The 23898-nt window shown below is 38.4% G+C and overlaps 1 protein-coding gene across 1 annotated transcript in view; it reads right to left on the bottom strand.

Annotated features, from left to right (window-relative positions):
• Positions 1-23898, bottom strand: part of KIFAP3 (kinesin associated protein 3) — a 73982-nt gene that overhangs the window by 40988 nt on the left and 9096 nt on the right. The window contains exons 6-11 of the mRNA XM_063344819.1: positions 23125-23224; positions 22229-22353; positions 21735-21833; positions 20879-21057; positions 18373-18535; positions 3908-4008 (exon numbers count right to left, since the gene is read on the bottom strand). Coding sequence (XP_063200889.1) covers positions 3908-4008; positions 18373-18535; positions 20879-21057; positions 21735-21833; positions 22229-22353; positions 23125-23224 — 767 coding nt within the window. The remainder of the gene's footprint in view (positions 1-3907; positions 4009-18372; positions 18536-20878; positions 21058-21734; positions 21834-22228; positions 22354-23124; positions 23225-23898) is intronic.

The following is a 23898-nucleotide window of genomic DNA, read 5'->3' as shown; positions in this document are numbered from 1 at the left end:
ATCTGTAGCAATGTGCTTTATCTTTGCAGCTTCCATTGCTAGAGCTGAACAATGCCATATACCAAAGACTTTTCAGTAGTAGTCCTATTCTTTTGGTAATAGGACAGAACAACCTGAGTTAATGTAAGTAGACAATTGCCTATAATCCTGTTCCAACTGTTTAGTAAGCGTCAGTGAATTCACGGATGATTCCTTAGGCAAAGAATGTATAGATTGCCATCATTTTATACACTTGTCCATATATTGTCCATTACATCACAGGCTATCTATCTAGCCTCATTTTGTTCAATATGAACATTTTTTGAAGTGGCATATTGAATAATCAAACATGACTCAAATACATCCTTTTTTTTTTCCCCCTCCATTTCCAACCACAGCAGACAAGTCACATGGCTTCCTCATTGAGGGGCTGCAGGACATCACCATATTTGCTCCTAAAGTCTACTCAGTTCATAAGACACATCAAGATTCTAATGCAAAGCAGCATGATGACAAGACTGAGATTACTGGAAGCAGAAACAACTGAACATAAAGACAAGCAGGACATAAGGTACAAAAAACATAGCTCAGTTTGTGTCAAAAGAGGGTGGGGGGAGACGAAAGCAACAATTAATTGTTAAGTATTTGCGTGCTTGCCCCCTGGTGGAAAGACAGTTTGTAATGCATTAAAAACTAGAGAAAGCGGGTGAACACCCCACTTACAGGGAAAAAAAGAAACAGTAGGACTGCAGGAATTTCACTCCAAAGTATTTTACTACAGCAATTCTGTATATTTATCTATTATCAGATAGCAGGCTGTCATTCCAAATGGACCCAAGTAAAATAAATTAGAATAAACTACGTTACAGCTTAAGTTATTAATCTTTTTGTCTAGGACTTTCATGTTCTGATTTAAAAGCTATCATTGATTTCTTCCTCCCTTTCTTAAAAAGGCAGAATCAGATTTCCCTCGGTTGTTTTAAGGACTTATAAAATCCCTAGTTTATTAAATCCGTAGTCCTGACAGTCACATAAGAGTGAATTAACCAGAGAAGAAAGTTGCCACTTAACAAGTGGAACATGAGCATTCAAAAATCACCCCCTGCGATTCTTCTGTTACAAAACCTTTAAAAACAGATTTTTAAAACCCTTCAAATAATTTGAAGGGAAACATTCTCATTACTTACACAATACAAAATCTGTGGAAATTAGATGTTTAACAAGATGGGATTACACTGTTAATTACTGAACTACTTCTCTATAAAAAGAAAAAATATATCCAGTTTCAATTAAAGCCGTTCAAATTTTAAAATAATAGTTTCGTACGAGCTCCATGTTTCCCATTATGTCTTCATTTAATTTGATTGCTTCTTGTGCCACTTCAAAAGGAAGAGTAATTGCTGCCAAATAGGAAATATTAAAATTAAATTTGTTCTGCTTTTACTATGTCCATTGTCATCTTTTACTGATTTAACAGGAAGGCAGTAAAAAGACTGCAGCATGTGCAATGAAGAGGCAGTAGTGTTCAATCAGACAAGTCCCATATTGAGTATCAGATACCACAGACCAGGACTGAAATCACTGTGTCTAGACTCTCTGGCACCTGCCTTCACTTATTTACCAGTGACCAGAGGCCAACCCCCACAGCTCTCTGTTCACATACACCTCTGTCCAACCCCCTCCCCAAGCCCAGCTCAAACATCTTTGAATGATTATGCCAGAACTGCATGCCTCAGGAATCTCTCCTGACCGGCTACTCCCTAACTCTGCTGTTTGAAGTGATGCTCTGGTTTCTGAACTTCAGCAGATAATGGCGGACAGGAGCAAAGGGTGCTGTCAAGAGAGGACGTTTACCAGCATTAAGCTGAAAAGAAGCTTATAGATCAAAGAGGGGCCAAACAGGACAACCGTGGTGGAAAACATGTGGGTAGCTGCGGAGAACCTTGCACACTGCTCTGCGGTAAAATATTAAATATCACCATGACATCACTGCCTAACCATGCCCTTTGATTGGCCAGGTTATTACCAATAAAGGCTTTTATAAGCATCTGGATGGCATTTGCACCTATTTAAACAAAACACGCATTGCTGAGGTCTAAACAAGAATGAACTGTTAATACTCACTTTTAACTGTTACTAGAATAGCACCCACTAACTCCTGCAATCCACAAGGATGTTTACCTGGGACAGCACGCGCAAGCCCTTGTCAAGTACTTCGCCTGTTCAAAAGGACAACGGCAGACAGATTTTCCAATCACTTTCTACGACAGCTAAACATTCATTATTGAGTATTTGCCAGTTTACACATACACCTCTCCTCAAAAGGAGACAAACCCACTATTGAAAAGAGAATTTGGGTTTCCAGGGTAGAATCAGATGGCAGGGAGTCCTTTTAAAAAAGGTTGTTTTCTTCTCCTGATGCCTTGTCCACTTCCGCATGTTTTCTGTTATTTGTCTTCCTTAATAACTGCCCTAATTTTGAGTATTCGTTAATAAAATTTAATCGCTGGTTGTCCAGATTGTCCTTTTTGAACAGTCAGCAGATGTGATCTGTTACGTTGACCACTGAAGCATCAATAACCACAGGTATCCTTCGAATTTTGTAGTTTTAGCCAAAGTCCAATGAAGGCAGCGGACTTGTTTCCTGCTCCATTAGCCTTTGGTTACAGCTCTGTAAGCACTAGTTTCAGCAGTCACTGCCTGTCAGACCAATGAAGCTCAAAGTATCATATCACTGAAGTTTCCAACAGCTCCTTACATTTGGCACTGGGGGTCTAAGAGCCATGCCAAGATTCCCTGAAAGCACGTCATAAGCGAGCCCCGAAACACAGTGCATGAATTCTGGTTTGGCCGGTAACTGCTCAGAACAAAGCAGGTCCCTTGTATCATGCAAATGCCTTAACATATAGTTGCGGTCAGCAGGATGTTTACAAGACCATCTTGTAACATATACTAGTTATTCCCATGAGTTCTATTCTCCAAAATCTTCCTGTATTTGGGAAAACATCACCATTTTCTGTCATGAGATAATGACCAGAAACATTTTGAAAACTTTCCATGGCAACTTCCCATTCTGCATGTATTTTATGTTAAAAACATGTTTGGCAGGAAAGAAGATATCGTGGTGCAATTCTGAAAGAGCTACCAGAGAGCTTTTACACTTATGCAACGCAGGCTTTCTCAACTCCAGCCTCATTGGGACTGAGAAAAGAGATCAATAAAAGAGGATTTGGTACTGTTAAAAGAAAAACAAAAAACAAACAACAAAACACACAGAAAACATACACACAAAACCCCAGACCCCATGACATTGTGTCTGTGCTTGGATCGAAGACTATGAGTGGAGACAAAAAGTTATGCAACAAACTGTAGCCTGAAAGATCAGTTAAGAGCCTTCCATAGTCTTCAGGTCTCCCCTGTTGTACACGCCTGCAGTTGGAAAAGGAGTTGTCATGTAGCAACATAACACTGCTTGGCTAGTTTCCAGTTCATATCCTGTAATACTGGAGACGTTGAAATTTTGATACCCAATGGGATCAGAAAAGAATGCCTTCTAAAACTGTAAAGGAAATACTTTCCACAAGGTTCCCTAAGGACCTGCTGTGCACAAGCTTTAATCTCTTTCAAGCATTCCCCATCTTCTGCAGAAATTCATCAGGTCATCTGTATTTTTACCAATTCATCGATGCGGCTCAAGCGTTAGCAGCACTGACAGAGAATATGTCGCCTCTCCTTTTTCTGGGCACCGTTAAAGGACAGCAAGAACCGTCAGACTGCCGGATGAGTAAGTGGTTCACTACTCCGCAGCATGGTGGTTGTTCCCACTTTCACCTGTGGGTGTCAGTGCGAGCTCTGCTATGACTGAGGAAAAGCTGAGCAGAGGGGACAGAAGCGTCTTAACCATCTCCACACACATAAAAGCACATACCTGTGGAATGCAGTCTGTGTACGCAAACATTGACTTAAAGCGATCATCCATGCTTATGTGATACAGAATACACATTGCAACTTGTTTGTAGTTTTCATTTGCTAGAAGGAGAAAAAAAAATCCGTATCAATAGAAGCCCAGTATTTTAGGTACTGTAAACACTTTAAAGGCTAAAACAAAAAGCACTAAAATCCTAGCTAACAGATGAAAAATTTAAATCAGAAATGCAACATTAATCGAAGTGTCTTGCCTGGCCTATCCAAATGAACCACATATTTGTGCAAAGAGGATACAAAGGCAATGCTAACTACTTCCCCTCTCCCCAGCACCTCAAAACGCTTCCTTAACTCCACTTTACAAGGAATATATTTTGTGAAAGGAACACTTAATAATGACAGGCCATCGAGAGAAAGCCTTCATCAGTTTCCAGCTAGGAAATTAAATATCAAATGTAACGCCGATTTAGCTATGGATATTCCTGTTGAAACAACAAGCTTGTCTCAAAGTGAAACGATAAACAACATACCCATGCCAGAGACAAAAATAAGAACTACCACTAAAGTGTTGTAGAAGGAATCCAGTGCCTTTCAAGTAAGTCACATACTGATTGTTTTATTATTCTTTTGAGTTTCATACATCTCAAAACCAACATTAGTATATTTTCACATTAATACTTCCTAAAAAGAAAAAGATTCTCAAGAAAAAAAATGGGGCAATTCATGTGAGTAGGCTGTGAAGTATTTAACTGAAAGGTTCTATAAAACCAACTTAGACAAATATACAAATATTTAAGAACAACACAGATGAATTTCATTCTGACTCACTGCTGAAATCTGGAGTAAGCATTCTCTTGAGGTCTCCTCTAGTCCTGCACTAGCAGGATACTGGCTATATATGGCATAAAATAGTCATCTGAACATGTGTGTTAGTTAGACCAGGATGCAATAAGGTCACCAACTCAGAATTTATTCACAGTTCTTACAGAACTGATCAGAAATATCCTACCTCCCACTTCTATTTAAACTAAGTTAGAACATATCTGTTTAACACTTTGGCAAAGCATCAAGACTTCAAACAGCAACGGAGTTACATTTTTCTTCTGCATACATCACTGGGAGCTGGAATTTCCTTTAAGCAGCAAGGATATGATGCCTTTATCCTGAGAATGCACATTCGTGCCTTTTTTCAAAATTGAATTAACAAGACCCATGAAACCCTTCTGGCAGTTGCCATACAACAGTGAAATATTCTTTCCCATGCCAAACCTAAAAACATAGCTGACCTTTCAGATCCTTCTGGATTTTTACCTGTTTGAAAAAACATCACAACCTTCTGCATCCTTAGCAGTCGGAGAAAGGATAATGCCCAAATTTGAAAGCTACCCTGGCTATTATTAAAATAAAAGCATAGACAGTACTATAGTTGCTAAAGCATATACACTCTGTTTTAATCAAGATGAAGCATTTATCATCTTTGGGCTTCTCCTGTGACTAGTTATCTTACCTGCCTATTCACTCGTAGTAACATTGTAAATCCAACAATTACATGAAAAAAGTTTCCCATACATACTGCTAAAGGCTTCTCCTAAGCAAATATAAAATTTTAAGAAGTAAATTATGCCTTCAAATTTCATGGGTCTAGGAAAAAAGAGCTGTTTACACTGCTCTTAACACTTCTTTCCATGCCTCTATTTAAGACTCAAACATCAAGACTCAAATTTAAGAATCAAATTTCAGTTACACTTTGCTGGATAATGCAGGAAACACTATGTGAAGTAAAAGGTAAGTTGGTATAAAAGGGAGGAAAAGTCGGCTCCCCAGAACAGCAACGGGAAAAACCAACTAGATTGAAGTCAGACCAGACCTTCAGCGGGTATGAACTGGTAGGCAGTCAACAAGAATGATGCTACTTTATAGCCGTTTAACCTGGTTTTTTCCTCATTATTTTTGGAAGCTTCACTTGTGCTAAGATAAAGCATCAGCTAAGATACAGTCTTACATTTGGTAGCAAAAGCAGTTTCCTGGTATTTGGCAATACTGGTAGCTTATTTTCAAATAAAATAGTTTACTACAGTAGCAAAGGCCTTCTGTTTTTTGAACAGAAACTCTTTGCATAATTTTCTCTCCCCTTTTTAGAAAGGTCCAGCCTGTCACAATAACCTTTCTGAAGCCTGAACATCACTCTGGGTATCACTGCTGAATGACAGCACTGCCTTGGTTTCTATACCACCAAAAAAATCAAAAAGACCTAGATACTACCCAACGTGTGAGGAGTATCTAGAATTCAAATCAATTTATTTTATCTGGATGGACTCTTAAAGAGCTGGCTTTTAATGACTGGCACTTAATTCATTCTCTTGAAGTATAAGAGTATCTTCCATAAGGCAGATTTCATGACACAAAAATGGCAAAGACAGACAGCTACAGTTTCAAAAAGAAGAGTTGAATTTAAATTCCTTCTTGCTGCTCAGTTACGTGACCCTTTTTCCCTGAATTCCCCTGTCCTACTGTCAACACAGGGAACAGAGAAGAGTTTAGAGCATTTAAGTCATAGGCACTTATTGCAAAGGCTCAGCAAGCAAGTATTTTTCAATTGTGAGTAAAAAAAAAAAAGCCCACCCTGAATTCTGCTAACTTGAAGATGAAAATAAACTACAGAACTAGAGCTAAAAGAAAACAGTGTGCAACTAAACTAGCTTTCAAGTATTTAATGATGTATGCACTTTTAAGTTTAATTTCATTTTAATTTCCCAGAAAGAGATGAATTTCGGGCTGATGTCTGGAAGTTTCACTCTCCCATTTTCCCTGTAGAAGCACTTTGGTGGAGAAAAAAGCAGAACCTCCTGACTTTTTTCAGTTCTCATGCAAAACAGTGGCAACCATGATCCAAAGAATCAAACGTTTTAGGAAAAATCAAGAGGAGGTGGTTGTTTCTAAGCACAGCCAGCATAATTTAATGCAATTGTTAATCTCGTGCTCAATTAGGAAGCATACAGCCTACTGAAAGCTGACTGGAAACTGTGCATAACTAGTTTGTTGAAGATCAGGAAGAGAAGAGATTCAACAACTACAGCATTTTAAACACTAAGCATCATCTTGCAGGCTGAAGGTGGTACAAAAGGGTAAGAAGCGACAGACCGTTCGAAAAATCCACCAAGTCAACTGCTATCCTCTTGCATAGGGACTTCACTCCCAAAAATATAAACTGGCAGCTATTGACTATTACTTGAATATCAGTAGCAAGCTTACTTTTTTTTTTAATTATTATTTTATACTTATCTGAATGCTAATGAATAAAGCCCTAATTCGATCATTGTTTAGAGACCTGGATGTAAAAATTTCAAACCCTGCCCAGTACCTGGCTGGAGAATAACTTTCAAAAGCATGGAAGTGATACCTTTTTTTTGCTATTTTTGACCACTACTGAAGGCCACACATGAAAAAGTAGACACTGCAAGAAAGACTTCCTTATGACTTGGTACAGTAGGCATCAATTATTCCCCTAACTAGAAAAAGCAAGCGAAAGAAAAGAAAAAAAACCCACCAGATCTCTGCCAAACGTGTTCATAAAAATCACCAAAGTTTTGGTGGGGTGCCAGAAAGTTGTGGCCTACAAATGCTGGTAGTTCTGAGCATCAAGCTTTTTATGATTGAAGGTGGAATAGCCAAATAGCCTAAAGCAGTAAGGGCAGCCCTGGAAAATAATGGCCTAGTCATTATGATTCTTCTGGTATTTATGGCAATAAAACATGAATCATAATGAACTCATTGGATATTAAATGTGGGGGTCATGAGTACTTTGATAGGATTTCCACAAGAATTTGCCATTAATTAACCAAATAATTATTTGAAAGTGTTACTGAATTATCCTTAGTTCTTATACAGCCATTCCAGAGAAATTGGTCATTCCCAGCTGAGTGCAGTTAATGCTTTAACAAACCGGTCATTAACTGCAGTTACTGATTTTGTGGGAATTATTGTGTTATAAAATACACTCAACAGTTTATAGAAACAATACTTAGATTTTTTTTGCAGCTGTAGTTCAGCTGGAGCAGCTGGGATGGAAAAATATCAGGTCCCTCGGGCTGTTTTCACAACTAGTTTTCTGCAAATTAGAGAGGGAAATAAATACATGATGGGTTCTGAGTTCAAAATGGCTTCAGATTTTTAGCCTTTGAACATTAATAAAAAGCCATGTGCCAGTTCTGTGGACCAACGCCTGAATTCCGTGTCTTGTTCTTACTAAGGTTAAAGATCTAAATGGTACAAGTAGCAGAAGCTAAAGAAAAACAATACGATTTCTTGATCACAAGATCAGGTCCTACATTTTGGTTGAGTTTATGAGCTTACAATGAAAAAATCCTTCATTAGCTCCATGATAACAAAAGAGAAACCCTAAAGCTGTAAAACTGAAATGCCAATATGAGTCGCAGCAGCAGCATTCAGCTTTCAAATGCTAAAGTAAAAAGGAGAATAAAAATTACGGATTAAATTATTCAAATGTAACACGATCAGGAATTCAAGTAGCCATCATTTCTAATGGAATCATCAATGTCTCCACATTAGATATGAAGTATACCCTATCCAACTCATGTGCAAAACATTAACTATACCAAATCAAAACCAGAACACAAACGAAGGTAAATACCTATTAAAGTGGCAGAGTGAATCCTCGTTTCGGTTTCAAACTCTGATACTCTCAAGTCAAATCTGCTGCACAATTAGGCAAATAAGAAATCTAGATGGATAAGAATGTCACAAACTGAATATCAGATTTATACACCCTCTCACACTGCTGTCAGAAAACACTGAAATCAAGAGTTTATTCACATGTATCATAACTAGCAGTGATCTTATGAGAAAAGTGATAGAAAGGTATCTCTGCTTACCTCTATCCCTATTATTCCTTGCAACCAGCTCTGAAACAGTTGGACTAAGTTACTCCATGTGTGGTTCAGACACATAGTGGTTTGATTTACATATGTAAATATAAATCATATTGGATATATCAGTTTATTTTATCAAGAACCTGAAAGAATTTTCAAATCTGCTTATACTCAAGGAGACCAGGCACTGTAAATAATACATTACAATATTAATTACATACTAATAACCCCTCTTGTGCTACCTTTATGTTAATTGAAACTGGCTTGAAACCATAAGCCTAACTTAAAACCCTGATTTTGCCATGGCTGAGGTTTTTTTGTTATGTTTTCTTCCCCCAAAGAACTAAGTACATGCCACATCCGAAACATGGCTACAATTATTTTTTTCTAGGAAACAAAGAAGGAATTATGATGATGAATCCTAAGCTAAAGGACTAATAAATGACTAATTTTGGTTATTTAATGTTACACCTATAGACAACAAATGAAGCTGCACATCTGGAGCCCCAGGCTCAATTTCTTTGCCTGGAACTCTATGCAAGACAGACTGAAAAATATACAGTAAACACCTCACTGCAGTACTGCTACTCATAAAAGACAACAAAGTATAGCCAGTAGGCAGACAATACACTGCATAATTTAGTCCTTTTTTTGAAGCTTGATCTTCCTACAGAAAGAAAAAAACACATTCATTTTTGTTATTTAGGATGTCCTACAACCAATCATACTTGAACTCACACACAGAAATTGGAAGCTGATTGTTATAATATCCCATATACTGCACAAACCAGTGATAAATCAATTAGAAATTCAGATTAGAGAGAAAACAGAAGGCAACAGGGTTATCCCTGAAGGAAGAAGATAAAGTTACTTCTCTTTTCTCCACAAAAGAAATACATTTTGGGTCAGGATATGACCAAGGAAGAAAGCAAGAGATAGAAAAAGAATTAACTGCTATTACAAGAAACTGGATATTAGAAGAGGTGGTTCTTAGTTTGAATCAAGTTAAGAACCACCCTTTTCCAGAGTAGGTGGAAAACATTCCACACAAAGCTGTTCCTTTAGAAGTCTCCAACCAAGCTACATAGATGAAATGCAATACAATTAAATGGGTATTTATAGGACACACATAATTTTTGCCACATCTGCACTATATTTCATTAAACAGATCACAATTACTAGAAAATATTCAGACTTCTCTGCTCTAAGAACACCTTTCCAATCTTCTGTTTGGAATTCAGTGGGAAAGGGAAAAGGTGGAGGTTTTCCATGCTCCTGGCTCTGGGGGTACACAGCCCCACCGCAGAGCGGCCTCAGTTCTGAATAAATGGTGCAGATTTACTTCAAAATGCTCCTGCTCAAAGGAGGGAAAAAAAAAAACCAACAATGCAGGATGCTACCTTGCACTTTGAGAATGGGATGATTTACCACATTGAAGTGGAAACTGGTTTTACCCATGTTTTGAAGGTCCTAAAGTACAAAGCTGAGGTTCAAATCTACTAAGCCCAAAAAGTGAAGTTAAATACTGGTTGAGCTTTTGAGTCTTCCAGATAACAAGAATTAAGTTCCATATTATTCAAGAGATATTGTTCCTATGCAAGCACCAGCACGCACTTACTGTCAAAGTCTTGGACGAAAGGTAAACAATTATATTGTATTATTGTTATTGTGAAAACATTACAGTTTTGTTATTTAAAAGGTCATTCACTGATGATCTACAAGTTTCTCACAGATCTGATAGATTTTCCATAAGGAATAAAAGGACATTTGAGGCTCCAGCCTCACAAAGAAAGTTTTGCTTTCTGCAATGACACTACTCAAATATGTAAAATTATAAGCCATCCTGCAAAGCCTCTGTATGTCAGAGACCAAAGGAACAGAAATTGAATGTATAGAGATGTACCAGCACTATACTCACTATAATGCAATAATTTTTTAATTTCTTTTATGTTAGCATATCTGTTCCCCCATCAGCTCAAAGGGTCGGAAGATAATACGGTCAACTGACAAAGGATTTCTCACCTTAGCAACTGCAGACATGGGGAATCTGCAGTTGGTCTCCAGCACTTGAGAAGATCATCTGAGAAACTCTTAGATAAACAGCAGAACCTTGTGAGTTAAAATTTCCAAAAGGAAAAGCGGATTGTAACCTTACCCCTTACATCTGAACTTGTTAAAACTTTAGGATCTGTGGGACTACCACATCTCCAGTTTTTTCCACTTGACCCTTTGAGACCATCCCTCTACCTGCAGGTTTCACAAGGGCTCTAGAAAAGGTGCTCCTTTTTCTTCTGCCTTGGGCCTCATACAGGCTTTATGAAGATTTTTACCATAGATTAGGAAGACTAGCAGAAGTGCCCCACCCCTTCTTTATGGGGATTTTCCAAGAAAGTAGAGCTGGTTGGTTGTTCCATCATGCTTTAGACATCCAAGTTATGCCCAGTAAAGCTTTCAGATGTCACACAGAAGACTAGATAGACTTTTTATTTTAAGTATTAATTTACTCCTGCAATATGCAAAGAAACAATTAAAAGAATCAAATTAATTACCTAGTCACATAATGTAAGCTTCATAGTAGAAATACCGGTTCAGGGGATCTTTCCCATTCATCACTTCAGTGAATTTCCAAAAACTTAGCTCTTCCATCTTTAGATTGCTGCCATCTCTCCACTCCTGTCCTTGTTGCTGACATAAGCATTTCTATTTTCAGTCAACACTCGTGAAGTTAGTTTCTTGTGTTACACCAAAGTTATCCTCTTCATTAAAAAAAGCTAATAACACAGCCAAATGCACGTGTGCACTTGTGAGCAGCACAGCACAGCAATGAGCTTTCACTCACCTGAACAGTCAAAGGCTGAACGTTCAGATTAGCAAGGATCCACCTGTAACAGCTACAAAATGGAAAAACACTGTTTCCAATTCTGGACAGTGTTAAAGGAGTCAGAAAAATCTTACACAAGCAAATCACAGAACAGTTAGAGTTGGAAGGGACCTTAAAGATCACCCAGTTCCACCCCCCTGCCCTGGGCAGGGACACCTCCCACCAGACCAGGCTGCTCCAAGCCCCATCCAGCCTGGCCCTGAACACCTCCAGGGATGGGGCAGCCACAGCTTCTCTGGGCAACCTCTTCCAGTGCCTCACCACCCTCACAGGAGAGAATTTCTTCCTGATATCCAATCTAAATCTCCGCTCTTTCGGTTTAAAGTCGTTACTCTTCGTCCTACCACTACACTTCCTGATAAAGAGTCCCTCTCCACCTTTCCTGCAGGCCCCCTGTAGGTACTGGGGAGGCTGCTATAAGGTATTGCTGGAGCCTCCTCTCTTTTCCAGGCTTCAAAAACTCATAAGATTATATAAAATATGATGTTATGAATTTCAGTTCTTTTTTCCTGAAAATTCACTACAATTTACCGGTAGCACGAAGCATGGATATGGTGAAGGCTTTTACCTTAAAGTTAGTAAGGATTCTACTTCTGCTTCAAATACAATTAGCGATACTGATGTCTCTCTATTCTGAGTTCTATGTTTCTCAACATCAGAAGTCAATTTTTCTTCAATAATACTAAAGTTTGGTGCCTAAGCCATTGTTAAGATACCTAAATAAGTGCTGGGTTCTAAGACACATCATGCACGCAACACTCTCCTTAATCAGTTAGACTTAGTAGGTTTATTCGCACTTCTAATAAGGATTTAAAAGTTGAATATTCAAGAGATGTTTTTCGTTTGGTTTTTTTTTTGGTGGGGTTTTTTTGGTGTTTTTTGTTTGTTGTCATGGGGTTTTTTTTTTTTTTTTTTTTTTTTTTAAGCCTTGGCCATACTCACCACAAATGATAAAAAAACCCTACCATTAAAATAAATCCCTTAATAATTACTGCTTTCCAACAGACTGGTCCCTGTAGTTGAACTGTTACTTAATGTGCTTCAGCCAGCCTCTACTATAAAGGAATGGAGACACCCCAGGCAATATTCACACAACAAGTATTGGAACCAGCTGCTGCAGAGCCACCTTCGGAAAAAAAGGTTTCTCAATTTAATTGGGAAAACAGGAGGAAGCATAAATTTTACTGCCATTAATAACTTCAAGCAATCCCGATATGACTTTACCTCACCCTGATGGCTGGACATGTGCTTTTTGTTAGGGTCTTTGCCACATCTGACCCCTATTGTTTGCTCACTTGATCAGGTAAGAAAATGTATGTTTCTTTATAGGATAAACGAGGCCTATTAAAGTCAGAAAAAACACTGCAGTAGCCTATAAGAAGCTCCATTTTTCAACAGATGTGTGAAGCTCCATAAGTAGTTCATTACAAAAAGGCCAAGTGAACTCATAAAGAGAACACATCTACTTTAAGCCTTCTTAAAAGAAACTTTCATAAAAGGAACAGAACATTAAAAATCCACAGCACTCCGTTAATTAGAGAGCAAAGTACTTCTTGGGTTTTTAAACAGCAGTCAACATATAATCCAGCTTGGCCGCATACCGTATCAAGACTTGATTGTTAAGAAACCCAACATACAAGTGTTTGGCAATTCTTTGATTGCTCATTAAACCTAACATAAAGAATGGAAAAATATCAGATTAATTTCAGCAGATTCCAGAAAATATTTTAGTTATAGTAAAACTCTCAAAAATTCTATCAATGAACCTAGTGAAGACACTCTTCACTGAGGACTAAATCAGACTGTCAAAGTTACCCTCTGCTCTGGCTATCTGCAGCTTAAAGAATAGAAACATCTGACCCACTTTGGAGTTTGCAAACTATTGCACAGCCCGTAGGCTTCTATGTAGGATCAGGTGGCTACTACTTCTCAGTATGCTGATGCTAAGTCTTGGAACACCAAGAAATTGAGAACATCAGACCAGGAAGCTCCAATTAATAAGGCATACAGGCTCAATACATACTGTGATGGCAAAACTATACCACTGCTACTTGGGACTGATTATACTCTATTTCAGAGTGTTGTATAACAAATGCTCACCTACTTGGCTGAATACAAATACGCAAAGCCAATTTTCTTTCAGTAACTGTAATCTGTACTGGAAAACATAACCTAAGACATTCACCACCACCTAAAATCTTTTTGAGGTTGAACACCTTAGCACCATGATACACTCCCACAGCCATAGGCACAACCCTCCTGCACTCCATGTCCCATTTGGGCCTGATTTGCAAATTGTACTGTTTTGTGACCCACCTACTTTTCAGCTCACCAATACCTGTATTCAGTCAGCCCTTGATTTTTAAAAGCAGCTAGTAATTTCAAGCAACCAAGAAGAGACACTTTAGTCTGAATTCCAAGCATACTGGGTTTTCATTCTTTAAGCATGGCTTGCACTGGGAAGTGAATAAAAAAAAAGGCATTTCAAGGCAATATGCATGCAGTACACTTAAGAACTGCTCAGCAGCTCAAAGGGATGAAGATCTTCATAGAAGAAACATTCACTCTCTACATGCAGACAGACCTACTCCTTTTACACTTTGAGCAGCAACACAGTTCCCACTGTATAAGCTTCTGCACCATTTCCTATTATTTAGACCCTTTTGAGACAAGTAACTAACCTATGGGTGGACACAGAAACCCCAGTACTGCCTGCCACACTCGCATACTGCCAGCGGCTCCTTCTGAACAGGGCTCCACCAAGAAGAGTTTTGCAGCCTGCCATAACACACACAGCAGCACTCAGCTGGTTCTGCTGTACAAACTGCCTGCTGTTCTCATGGAGAATGGAGAACTATTTGTCTCACTTCACAAAGGCTAAGAAACCACTTAGACACAGCACAAAATAGCACCCTTATTAGAAGAATGTGAATCACAAACTGTGAGTATATTTAAGAGAGCTGTACTAAAAATTTTGTATTTGGTTTGGCCAGTTAACTGAAAAACAAAGTGGAATTGGTCCAAACAAGAAGTGAGATTTTTTTATTCTTCCTTGTAGACAATGTTGTATTCTGTTTGCTGCCAGGGCATTTACTTTAGAAACCAATCACACATCCAGGGGAAGAATTATGGAAAAAGAGTAACATCTTCCTTCTGTCCAACAGAAGAGCATTCCCAGGGATGAAGGAAGGATGTGAATCTATTTTCTTAAAGTTCAGCTCTATGTTTCCCCCCCTTCAGTGAGAATACCTTTCACAAGCGAGTACACTAAGCACCAAGCTCTACTATATTTGGAGCAAGTCACTCCCCTACTCCCCTTCACTTGAATTATGCCATGCAAAGCAAAATGAGAACGCTGTAAGAGCAAAGCAAACCTTTCATAGTCTATAGTAGGCTGCTTTGGTCTCTCCTTCCAAGGTGATGATTAGAGGGCACTGAATCTGTATTTTCACATTTCAGGCAAACCTCTAGTTTAAACCACTTTGTGAATTCACATGGATTCTCACCTTAATCCACTGAAGCTGTACTTCACGTAAACTGGCACATAAAACATTCACACAGAAAATGTAGAAAAAAAGAGAGATCACTCTGTAAATATAATTTCTTAAGTATTAAAGCAAAGCCACTAGTACAAAAAATGTTCTCCGTAACGTCCTGGTGACTCCACAATTACAAGGTTTTCCTAAAGAACTGAAGTCACACAAATCAACAAAATCTCTTCTCATACCTCCCCAAGCAGCTTGTGTATGGACAAGCCTGAATACAGCAGGCTGTATCTCATAAGCCTTCACAGCTCTGCTCCAGCATCTGATCTCAAGTCTGAAGCTAAATTTCCCTCAACTGCACACAGTTCTTTTGAGATTCAGAGCATAACAAAGATCAGCTGTAGTTGATTAACTTGGGTGCCTGGGGGGAGCAAGAGGAGTCTTGTCATATACAATAGTTCAGACTTGTGAAGAGAAGCCGCGAAAACTAGCAAGTGGTGTTGACTGGCAAAGCTACACGGGGAAGCAGGCATTGGCACTATTAAAAAGAAATGGCTAATTAAAATGGAAACCAAGACTAAGCAGAATTTCTCATGTCCATGCTTTCAACAGCGGCCTCAACACTCTGGAGTGAGAGGGAAAGAAAGAAGATGGTCCTTCTCCAATATATCCATGCCATACTTAATCTATTCCTGATAGCTCATTTGAAGCCAGTCCATCCCCTCCGCTTCCAGCCTCCACTTACATTTAGAGCCTTCCCGCTCCCAAGCCACTAAGTGTCCCTTGGGAAAATGCCACATCTTACAGAACTGCAGACTGCAGCCACCTCAGTGCTCAGTCCTAAACTGCTGCTTGAGAAATCCTGTCCTTTAATTCTTTGCAATCTCAAATCACCTCTTAAGCACTTACTATACTTAATTTATACTCAACTCAAACCCAGTGCTAAAGACTCAAAGGCACAGCATGCACAAATGTTAAATTTCAGTAGGCTGAGTCAACAAACTTGACCTCTGGGCATTAGGAGCTGTATGGTAACTTGTCAACAGCTATTGAGGTGTGTTAGCACTTTAAGGTGACCTGCAAATGTAAGCCGAAGGGTACTGACTTGAATAATGTGTGTTTAATACCGAAGTAACCTGTATAAAAGGGGCATCTGGCACATGATTATTTTATTATTAAGGTTGCAGGCTTCCCTGAGACAGGACACACAAAGTGATGTATTTGAGAATTATTTGAACCACTGTATCAAGAAGAGTCTCACAAACCACAGATCTGGCTTAAGAAACAAGTAACAGACAATATTTCTACCTACATTTTCTAACCATCACACTGCAAAATATTTATCAAGCAATTCTACAGAGAGGAGCAAGGGCAAACAGCACATGCCTCTATGAAAAAAAAAAAAAAAAAGGTGGGGGGTGGGTGTTGAACACTTCCAAGCCAAGGAAAGAGGAACTGCCCGTACGGCCAGACAGACAATGGAGCTTCTGGAAGTACTAGTAGAACTTGCTGCAGATTACCCTAACAGCCACTTCAGGAACAGACTGCAATTTAAGCAGCCGGTTCTTCTGAGCCAAACGGCCTTCCATACAGGCCTATTTACAAGTCCAAGAGAACGTCATATGGAAAGAAATTCTCCTCTCAGTAGATACAGACACTGGAAAGCAGGTATTTAACTGATGAGTCTAGTCTGACTCTAACATTAAATTAGGAATTTCTAGGAGCAGGGACTTCTCAGTGATTTGTGTTGTACCACTGCTTGGGGTGACAAGCACTCAGAAGCCCTAGCCTTAGACCACAGTACTAGCTGCTGTGCAAACAAAGAGACAAGTTCCTGCTCCAAAAAGCTTACAATCCAAGCTGAACCAGACTACCTGGTCAGATCCTCTCTCAAATGAGAGAACTATATATTTCCTGACCAGCTTCCACTTATCAGTTTACTTTACTGCCAAATAACATTGTCTGGAGGAAAAAAAAAGTATAAAGAAGAGGGATTCCAAATGCCATTTTTCTTCTTCCTAGCTCAGCCCAGAGGAGGATATCAAGTGCAAACATGGCTGTGGGGCAGAAAGCATAAAAAGATCTGAGGCATTTCAGGATATATCAGGTAGCTGTTATATTAATCACCAACAGGATTAATATCTGCTTCCAAAGCAGTGTAAATTTTCATGGTATTAACTTGTATACTAAACAGCAATAAGGCCATGTTGAAGTTGAATGCAAGATTGAGAAGGCAAACAATCCTAAGAGACTATACAAAGCTAGGGGAGAAAGCTCATCGAGTCACTGTTGCATTCCACTTGTTCCAGTCACATCTGGATACACCAGCTGCACTGGGTTTAGTAAATCCCAAACCCAACATAAGCTCAGAAAGCTTTAACAATGTCTTGCATCAGTGTTTCACACATTTAGGGCTCCATAATACAAGATCTTCATCTCTCACTTAAGAATGAGCACTCAGCAATTCTTATGGCCAAATCCTGCTAAACATTTAAGCGGCCTCTAAATAGTATCAACAAAAGAGTACACAAGAAGCAACAAAAACTTCCTCCTCAGAACTCCAGCACACAATGACCAAATCAGACATCTTCTGCTTTTTCCAAACTCCTTATTGTCTCCATGGCTTTCCCCTATGGACAACAAAAAGTTTCACTTCTATCTGAAGTACCTGCGTGATCTTAACACAAGTTACAGACTGTCAAGCTGAAAATCTAAAAATCAGTCTGCCTAGAATTGAAGCTGACAAAGCTGGGAAATTTCTGATCTATCTGCACCATTAAGGTGATAAGAGGCAGCACATATACCAAGCTTCATTTAAAAAAAAAAAAAAAGAGAGATAGTTGGTATCTCCATCAGCTAAGCTCTGAAGTTGCTAGCTATATTTCCTAGGTGCTCCCCCAAAATTACAAACATCACCCATGTGTCAGCTGACATGGTTTTCAGGTAGCTGTCAAGGTCATTTTTAAAGACCAGAAGACTCATTCAACAGTTTAAGAGAACACAGGAATAAATCTACTGGGAACTATGTTAGTTTAAACTTCCATTTAAACCTGCATCTGAAAAGATGATTTGAATGACAAAAAGTTGGGAGTAGTGAGAAAGTTCTTTGGCATAGAGAAGAGTGATGTAGCAACTTTTAAGCACACTATGTCATGATGCAAACAGCTTCACTGTCCCTGCTGAAATGTTCATGTTAGAACAAAAGAAAACATACCTAGAAGTGCCGTGAGTTTGGGAAGCAGACCAACTTGTACCATTTTATTTCTCAGGCCTGTGTCAAAGGAAAGGTTCAGTAACAGTCGAAGAGTGATGTTCAGCAGGTCTTCATGTTCACAGGGTACCATTTTCACAAGTTTTTCAACAATATCCATTTCAACCTGTATATCAAGAAAAAGAAAATCCATAATTCATCCAAACTTAGCTTTGTCTTCAATATAAAACCCCTCTCAGTGTGTTATATATTCACATGCACATGTATGCAAATACATATCCAATTTGTACCCATAATAGCAACTGTCAGTGCATTTTCATCTGAAACAGCTTTGCTTATGTCTATGTGGTTGAATTCTTCTAGATCGGGTTACTGGGTAATGTTGATTAAAAAAGTTTTTGAGCTGAACAGTTCAGATGTCTTGGAAATATTCCTCACAGTTGGAATACTGCAAGAATGTGGTCAAGTCATCACTTGTAAGACTAGATTAGGGGGCGGGGAACTCATTTAAACTTAAAACACAAGCAACCCTGGAGCAACTGACATCAGAGTCAAAGAGATACCCAACCAAAAAAAGGCAGAAAATTGGCATCCAAAAAGAATTTGAGACCTTTCATTATGAATTTCAAATGAACCCCTAGACAGAACTTTGCATGTGCTCTCAGAAGCAGCATGCTGTCCTGTACGTTAATTTAATAAAAGCATGAAAGTAATCTTGAAACACGTATCACTTTCAAATTAAGAAGTGGAATCCAGGAACTGAGAAGTGGTATCAGTTCCTGAGATCATGTTCGCTTTACCAGCCAGAAAAGACATCTGAGCATTGACTGGCAAGACTTCAGAAAGTTTTTATCATCTTTTAAGCAACATTTCTCTGCTTTTATTGACATAATCTTTTAAATGCATTCATTTTTTGTTTCCCAGAACCTTCTTTGGCCAGGAGGCGGCACATAAAATTACTTTGCATTCTTAAAACTTTTGCATGTATGTAACTAGCCTTCCAGTTATAAATACACACAGAATAAATACAAAGAAAAGAAACTACAGCACTCCCCACATGACATAGTGCAATAATCAAACAACTGACTGGACACCTTTGATCAAAAACAATCAGATAGCAAGAACTCCTACTTCACTGCTTTGAATTTAATATGTCACTTTGGATACCAAAGGAAAGAATGTACTATAAATATATGTGGATTATTCCGTTTTACTTAGAATCAGGCATTGCACAACTAATCTTGGTTCATTCTGCCTTTGACATTTTTGTGTTATTGCCTGATATAAACATTAGAACACCTCCTTCTTTCTTGGTAGCTTTCCTTAATAATACCGTGGAGAAAAAAAGTATCATCTTTATTATCAGTAAGGAACGCTCAAACAGACAGATGACCTGAAGCATACAAACCTTTTCAAAAGTCTTTTCAAAACTGTTGAAAACATGCTGCAATAAATTCAACAATTTGTTTCATTTGTCTTTCCACTAAATCAAATGGAATGCGGCAAGTATGCCAGCAAATCAGTGGGCTGGAGAGCTAATCCTTATTTTCCCTAATAAAGTCCTTCAGGGCACTACACAAGTATAAACTAAATCAATGACCAATCACCTGATAAACAGTCTACATTCCCCAAAAACGCATGCTTGCTGTCTGACTTTTGTTAAGAAATAGGATACCCATATATAAATAAGGGAGGTAACTCATCTGCAGTGTTCAGTGCGTATGCATGTGAAGGACAGTTCCAGTAACAAAGATGCAATTAATTTTCTATTGCATTCACACAGATCTTTTCCTCTCACAATTTAAATGTAACATTAATCTCAGATTACCCCTTGGATAAGGAAAATTTATCATCTTCATTTAACCAACTGGCATAAAAGCACAAAAGTGAAAACATGTATCTACTAAAAGCCATGGGGAATTAATAAAGGAGATACTTGGCTAGAGGTTAAAGTCACAAAAAACCCACTACAATTTCAGAAGTTTGAGACTTCACCTAAGAAAAGCTTATGAAGAATAACACTGCCTCCAGTTCTTAGGAGCTACTGGCAACATGAAGGAACAGTTGTGAGGTGCCTTTGGAGACCAAGCTGACCTAGGAAATAAGTAAACTAGTCTAGCAAACTGCAAAAGAATAACTACCTCACTTTCCAAGACAATACATGGCGGAGACAACACACATGCTCTCAAAATAACCTAGTTTGGGGGAAGGGTCATGAGCATCTCCAGAAGAGGGGGTATGACAAGACTTGGGTGCTGACTTCAAAATTTGGAATTTCATGTATCATATTTTGAGGTAGCTTCACTGTCTCGGATTACAGTTCTTCAAAAATGTTTGCAGTACATTATGGCTGGATGTTGTACTACTTTCCTTTTGCTCATTTTACTAGTAACAAAAGTGCTACAGATATTTAGGGTGGGGACAGAGTGTCTCCCTCTTCCCTCCAACCACACAAAGTTTTCAAAGTCCATACCTTTCCAATATTGCAGTAAAGTGCTATGAGCCTTACCATATCATTTTTGTTCTCCATAAAAATGCTGAGTTTCTTCAAGAAAGATACAACGAGGATAAGCAGCTCAAAATTATCACGGTCCAGTGCTTTCACTAACATATGGACAATGTTCTTGTTTCTCATCTTCAGCTCAGTGCGAGTATCCTCAGCAAGATTTAGAAGCAGGTAAAGTGCAACTAACAAAGTCCAATACAAATCATACCAACAGATCAAAGACAATAGAACTAAACAAGTCTCTATATACACATTAAGTGCTTAAGACAAAGCTTTCAGAAGCATTCCACTCCCTTCCCAATGCATTTTGAAGGAAACTGACTATGAATGCTTTTTATTCCTGTTTAGAAAGCATTAATTCTAATAACAGCTTTGAAAAAAATAATTATGATCACTGTATGTTTTTTTTTCTTTCAATTCCAGTGGGAACCATTAAAATGCCCTTCCAGGAAAGCTTTGCCACTCAGATCATTTCAATCTAACATTAAACATATCTTTGTACAAAAACTGAGATAGAGTGAAAGCTATTCAACTTGAGTCAGATACAGGCTGCTAGCCAAAGTTAAAAAAAACAACAAGAAACCCAACTCCTCCCAAACAACATCATGAGCAAAAGAGCAGTTAAGTGGACCACTTTTGTTATTTTTCCTCTAAGACTGACAAATCACATAATCAGATTGTTTGACAGCATGCTAACAATTTCTAAGGTACTCATCTCCTCCCTATCCTTTGGCAATGCTCTTCCATATTCATCCACACATTCAATATGTCTAACATATCCTGATTGTAACAAGCATCCAATAGAACCCTCTATCCATGTTCACCAACAAGGAAATAATTTGCTATTTTGATTTGGTACCTCTGAGTAGCTGTTCCTGCTTGACAACCAGGCCTTGATATTTCTTATAAGTTTTCTCATAGTCCTTTTTCAGTGTTTGGTTTTCAGGATCTTCATCAAGTAAATTGCAGAAGTTAAGGAGTTCAGATAAAAGTTATACAGTCTAGATGACTACTGTCCTCAAAGTTGTATTCAATCACTAGTAAAAAGCAAGAAAACTATGGAATAGCCAGTAGAAAGACACCACCTCAGCAACAGAGAGCAAAAATGTTCCTAAAACATACTGCTGATAAAACCTTTTTTTCTTGTGTTGTTTTAGTAACTTCAGCTTAATCTTTTCAGCAGCCCAAACTTCTCACTCTTGATTTTCTTAATATCTGCAATTATATTTTGCACTTTCTAGTAAATTCTACTGCTTTCACAGAAGTTTCTGTATGCTCACCTCCTGTAACTCAACAACAGCTATCAAGACAAGTCAGAAGTCATCAAGCTGCCCCAGCATATGAAAAGGATATCAGCTTTCTTCTTTTTAGCAAGTTCTTCCTGCCAAAGCTCATGTCTCTTCAGTTCATGGTCTATAATATTCATACAGAGAGCTCCAATTTTGTAGTGTGTGATTATTCCATGAAATTGAGAAAAACTACATTGAAGAAAAAAACCAAACACACCCGTGAGGAAAATAATAAATGCAAACCTCAAATCTGTTTTGACTTCTATGGTAGCAATGTCCCAACACTGCACCACATGAAGTATTAAAAAAAAAAAAAGGTATTTATTCTGTGCCCCATTATAACACTTCTCTATTGGAAAATTATTTCAAAACAAAAACAATTCCTGAAAACATGAATAATTTTTTTCAAAATTGTAAAAGGACAAGCAACAGTGTGTTGTTCCAAGTCAAAATAAAAACACATTCCAATTTTCATGCGTAAAGGAAAATGTTTTTTAATCAGCCCCACTTTTCATATTCTAAGTGCTTTACAGGACCCACTACTCATGAGAAACATAATAGAAGTCTAAAATCAAGTTACAATGCAAATTCTGTTCAAATTATTTCTAAGTAGGGTATGCTGAATCTCCGGCATATCTAAATAAGAGCAAGCACTCACTTCCATTTTGAATACCATTTCTTCCCTGTAGGAATGCTGAGGGAAATAGAAGTTGTCAGCTCAGCCTATAAGCTATGGGTCAGAATCTTTACTAGTTTATTCTCAGCTCTACTACACACTACCTCACCATGGGGGTTCTTTTTGTGCCTCAATTTTGTCATTTATAACAAATGCGTTCCCGTCTCCACTATTTTTTTTCCCTGTTTCAGTGAGGTTTTGTAACGCAGTGCAGAAAACAAATAAAAAGCCATTAAGCAGAGAGAAGTTCTTATATCCCTTATACACAAGGACTTTGCACTCACCTAGAAAAGCAGAAGAAAACATAAATTATATTGGTAGCAAGTTCCACACTTTGCTTCCAGTCTTCCCTCAGCACTCTAGCCAATGCACCCAGGGCAGTTTCTGAAGCGAAACAAGATTTAGATAAGCATCAGCATTTCACTTCCCTCGTCTTTTGAGACTCAGGATTTGAATACACCTTATTCTACATCTATCAATTTTCTCATGGAAGATTTTCAGAGGTATCTCACTTTAACATATAACACTGCTCACAAGCTCTGTTTGGAGATGGTCATCCAATCACAAACCCTAAGAAGGGCCAACACACAAGAAAACTGCAACCAAATACTAAGGTCATCTTAAAACTACCACCAACCTTAAGATCTTCTGGCCTCTGCCAGCTGTATGTTCCACATTACACTGTGGCCCCTACCTAGAACATCACCACGTTCGCCTCCAAATCCCCTTTAAATTTTACCTTGACAACTATCCATTTTCATCCACTTCTTTGTATTTATTTTCACCCCTGTAGCAACTTTGTATTATTTAATAATTTGGTTTATATTTCTTCTTGTCATACTTCAGCTTAATTTTCCTCTCCAAATCACTTATGTTTTCCATTCACTTTCCCCTATCCAGTCCCTCTTCACGTACACTATGTTATGTGATCAGAACGAGAAAGGCAGCAACTGGTAATTTCAAGCACTGAAACATTTGCAACAACTCATGGGGACAAGCCATTATTTGATGGCTTGCCATTCCCCTCCCATTCCAATTCTTATAACAATCTTGCTTGC

Source organism: Chroicocephalus ridibundus, chromosome 8 (assembly GCF_963924245.1).
Source record: "Chroicocephalus ridibundus chromosome 8, bChrRid1.1, whole genome shotgun sequence".
NCBI lineage: Eukaryota > Metazoa > Chordata > Aves > Charadriiformes > Laridae > Chroicocephalus > Chroicocephalus ridibundus.
Note: the sequence above shows the minus strand (reverse complement) of the source record. Positions and strands in the feature narration are given on the sequence as shown.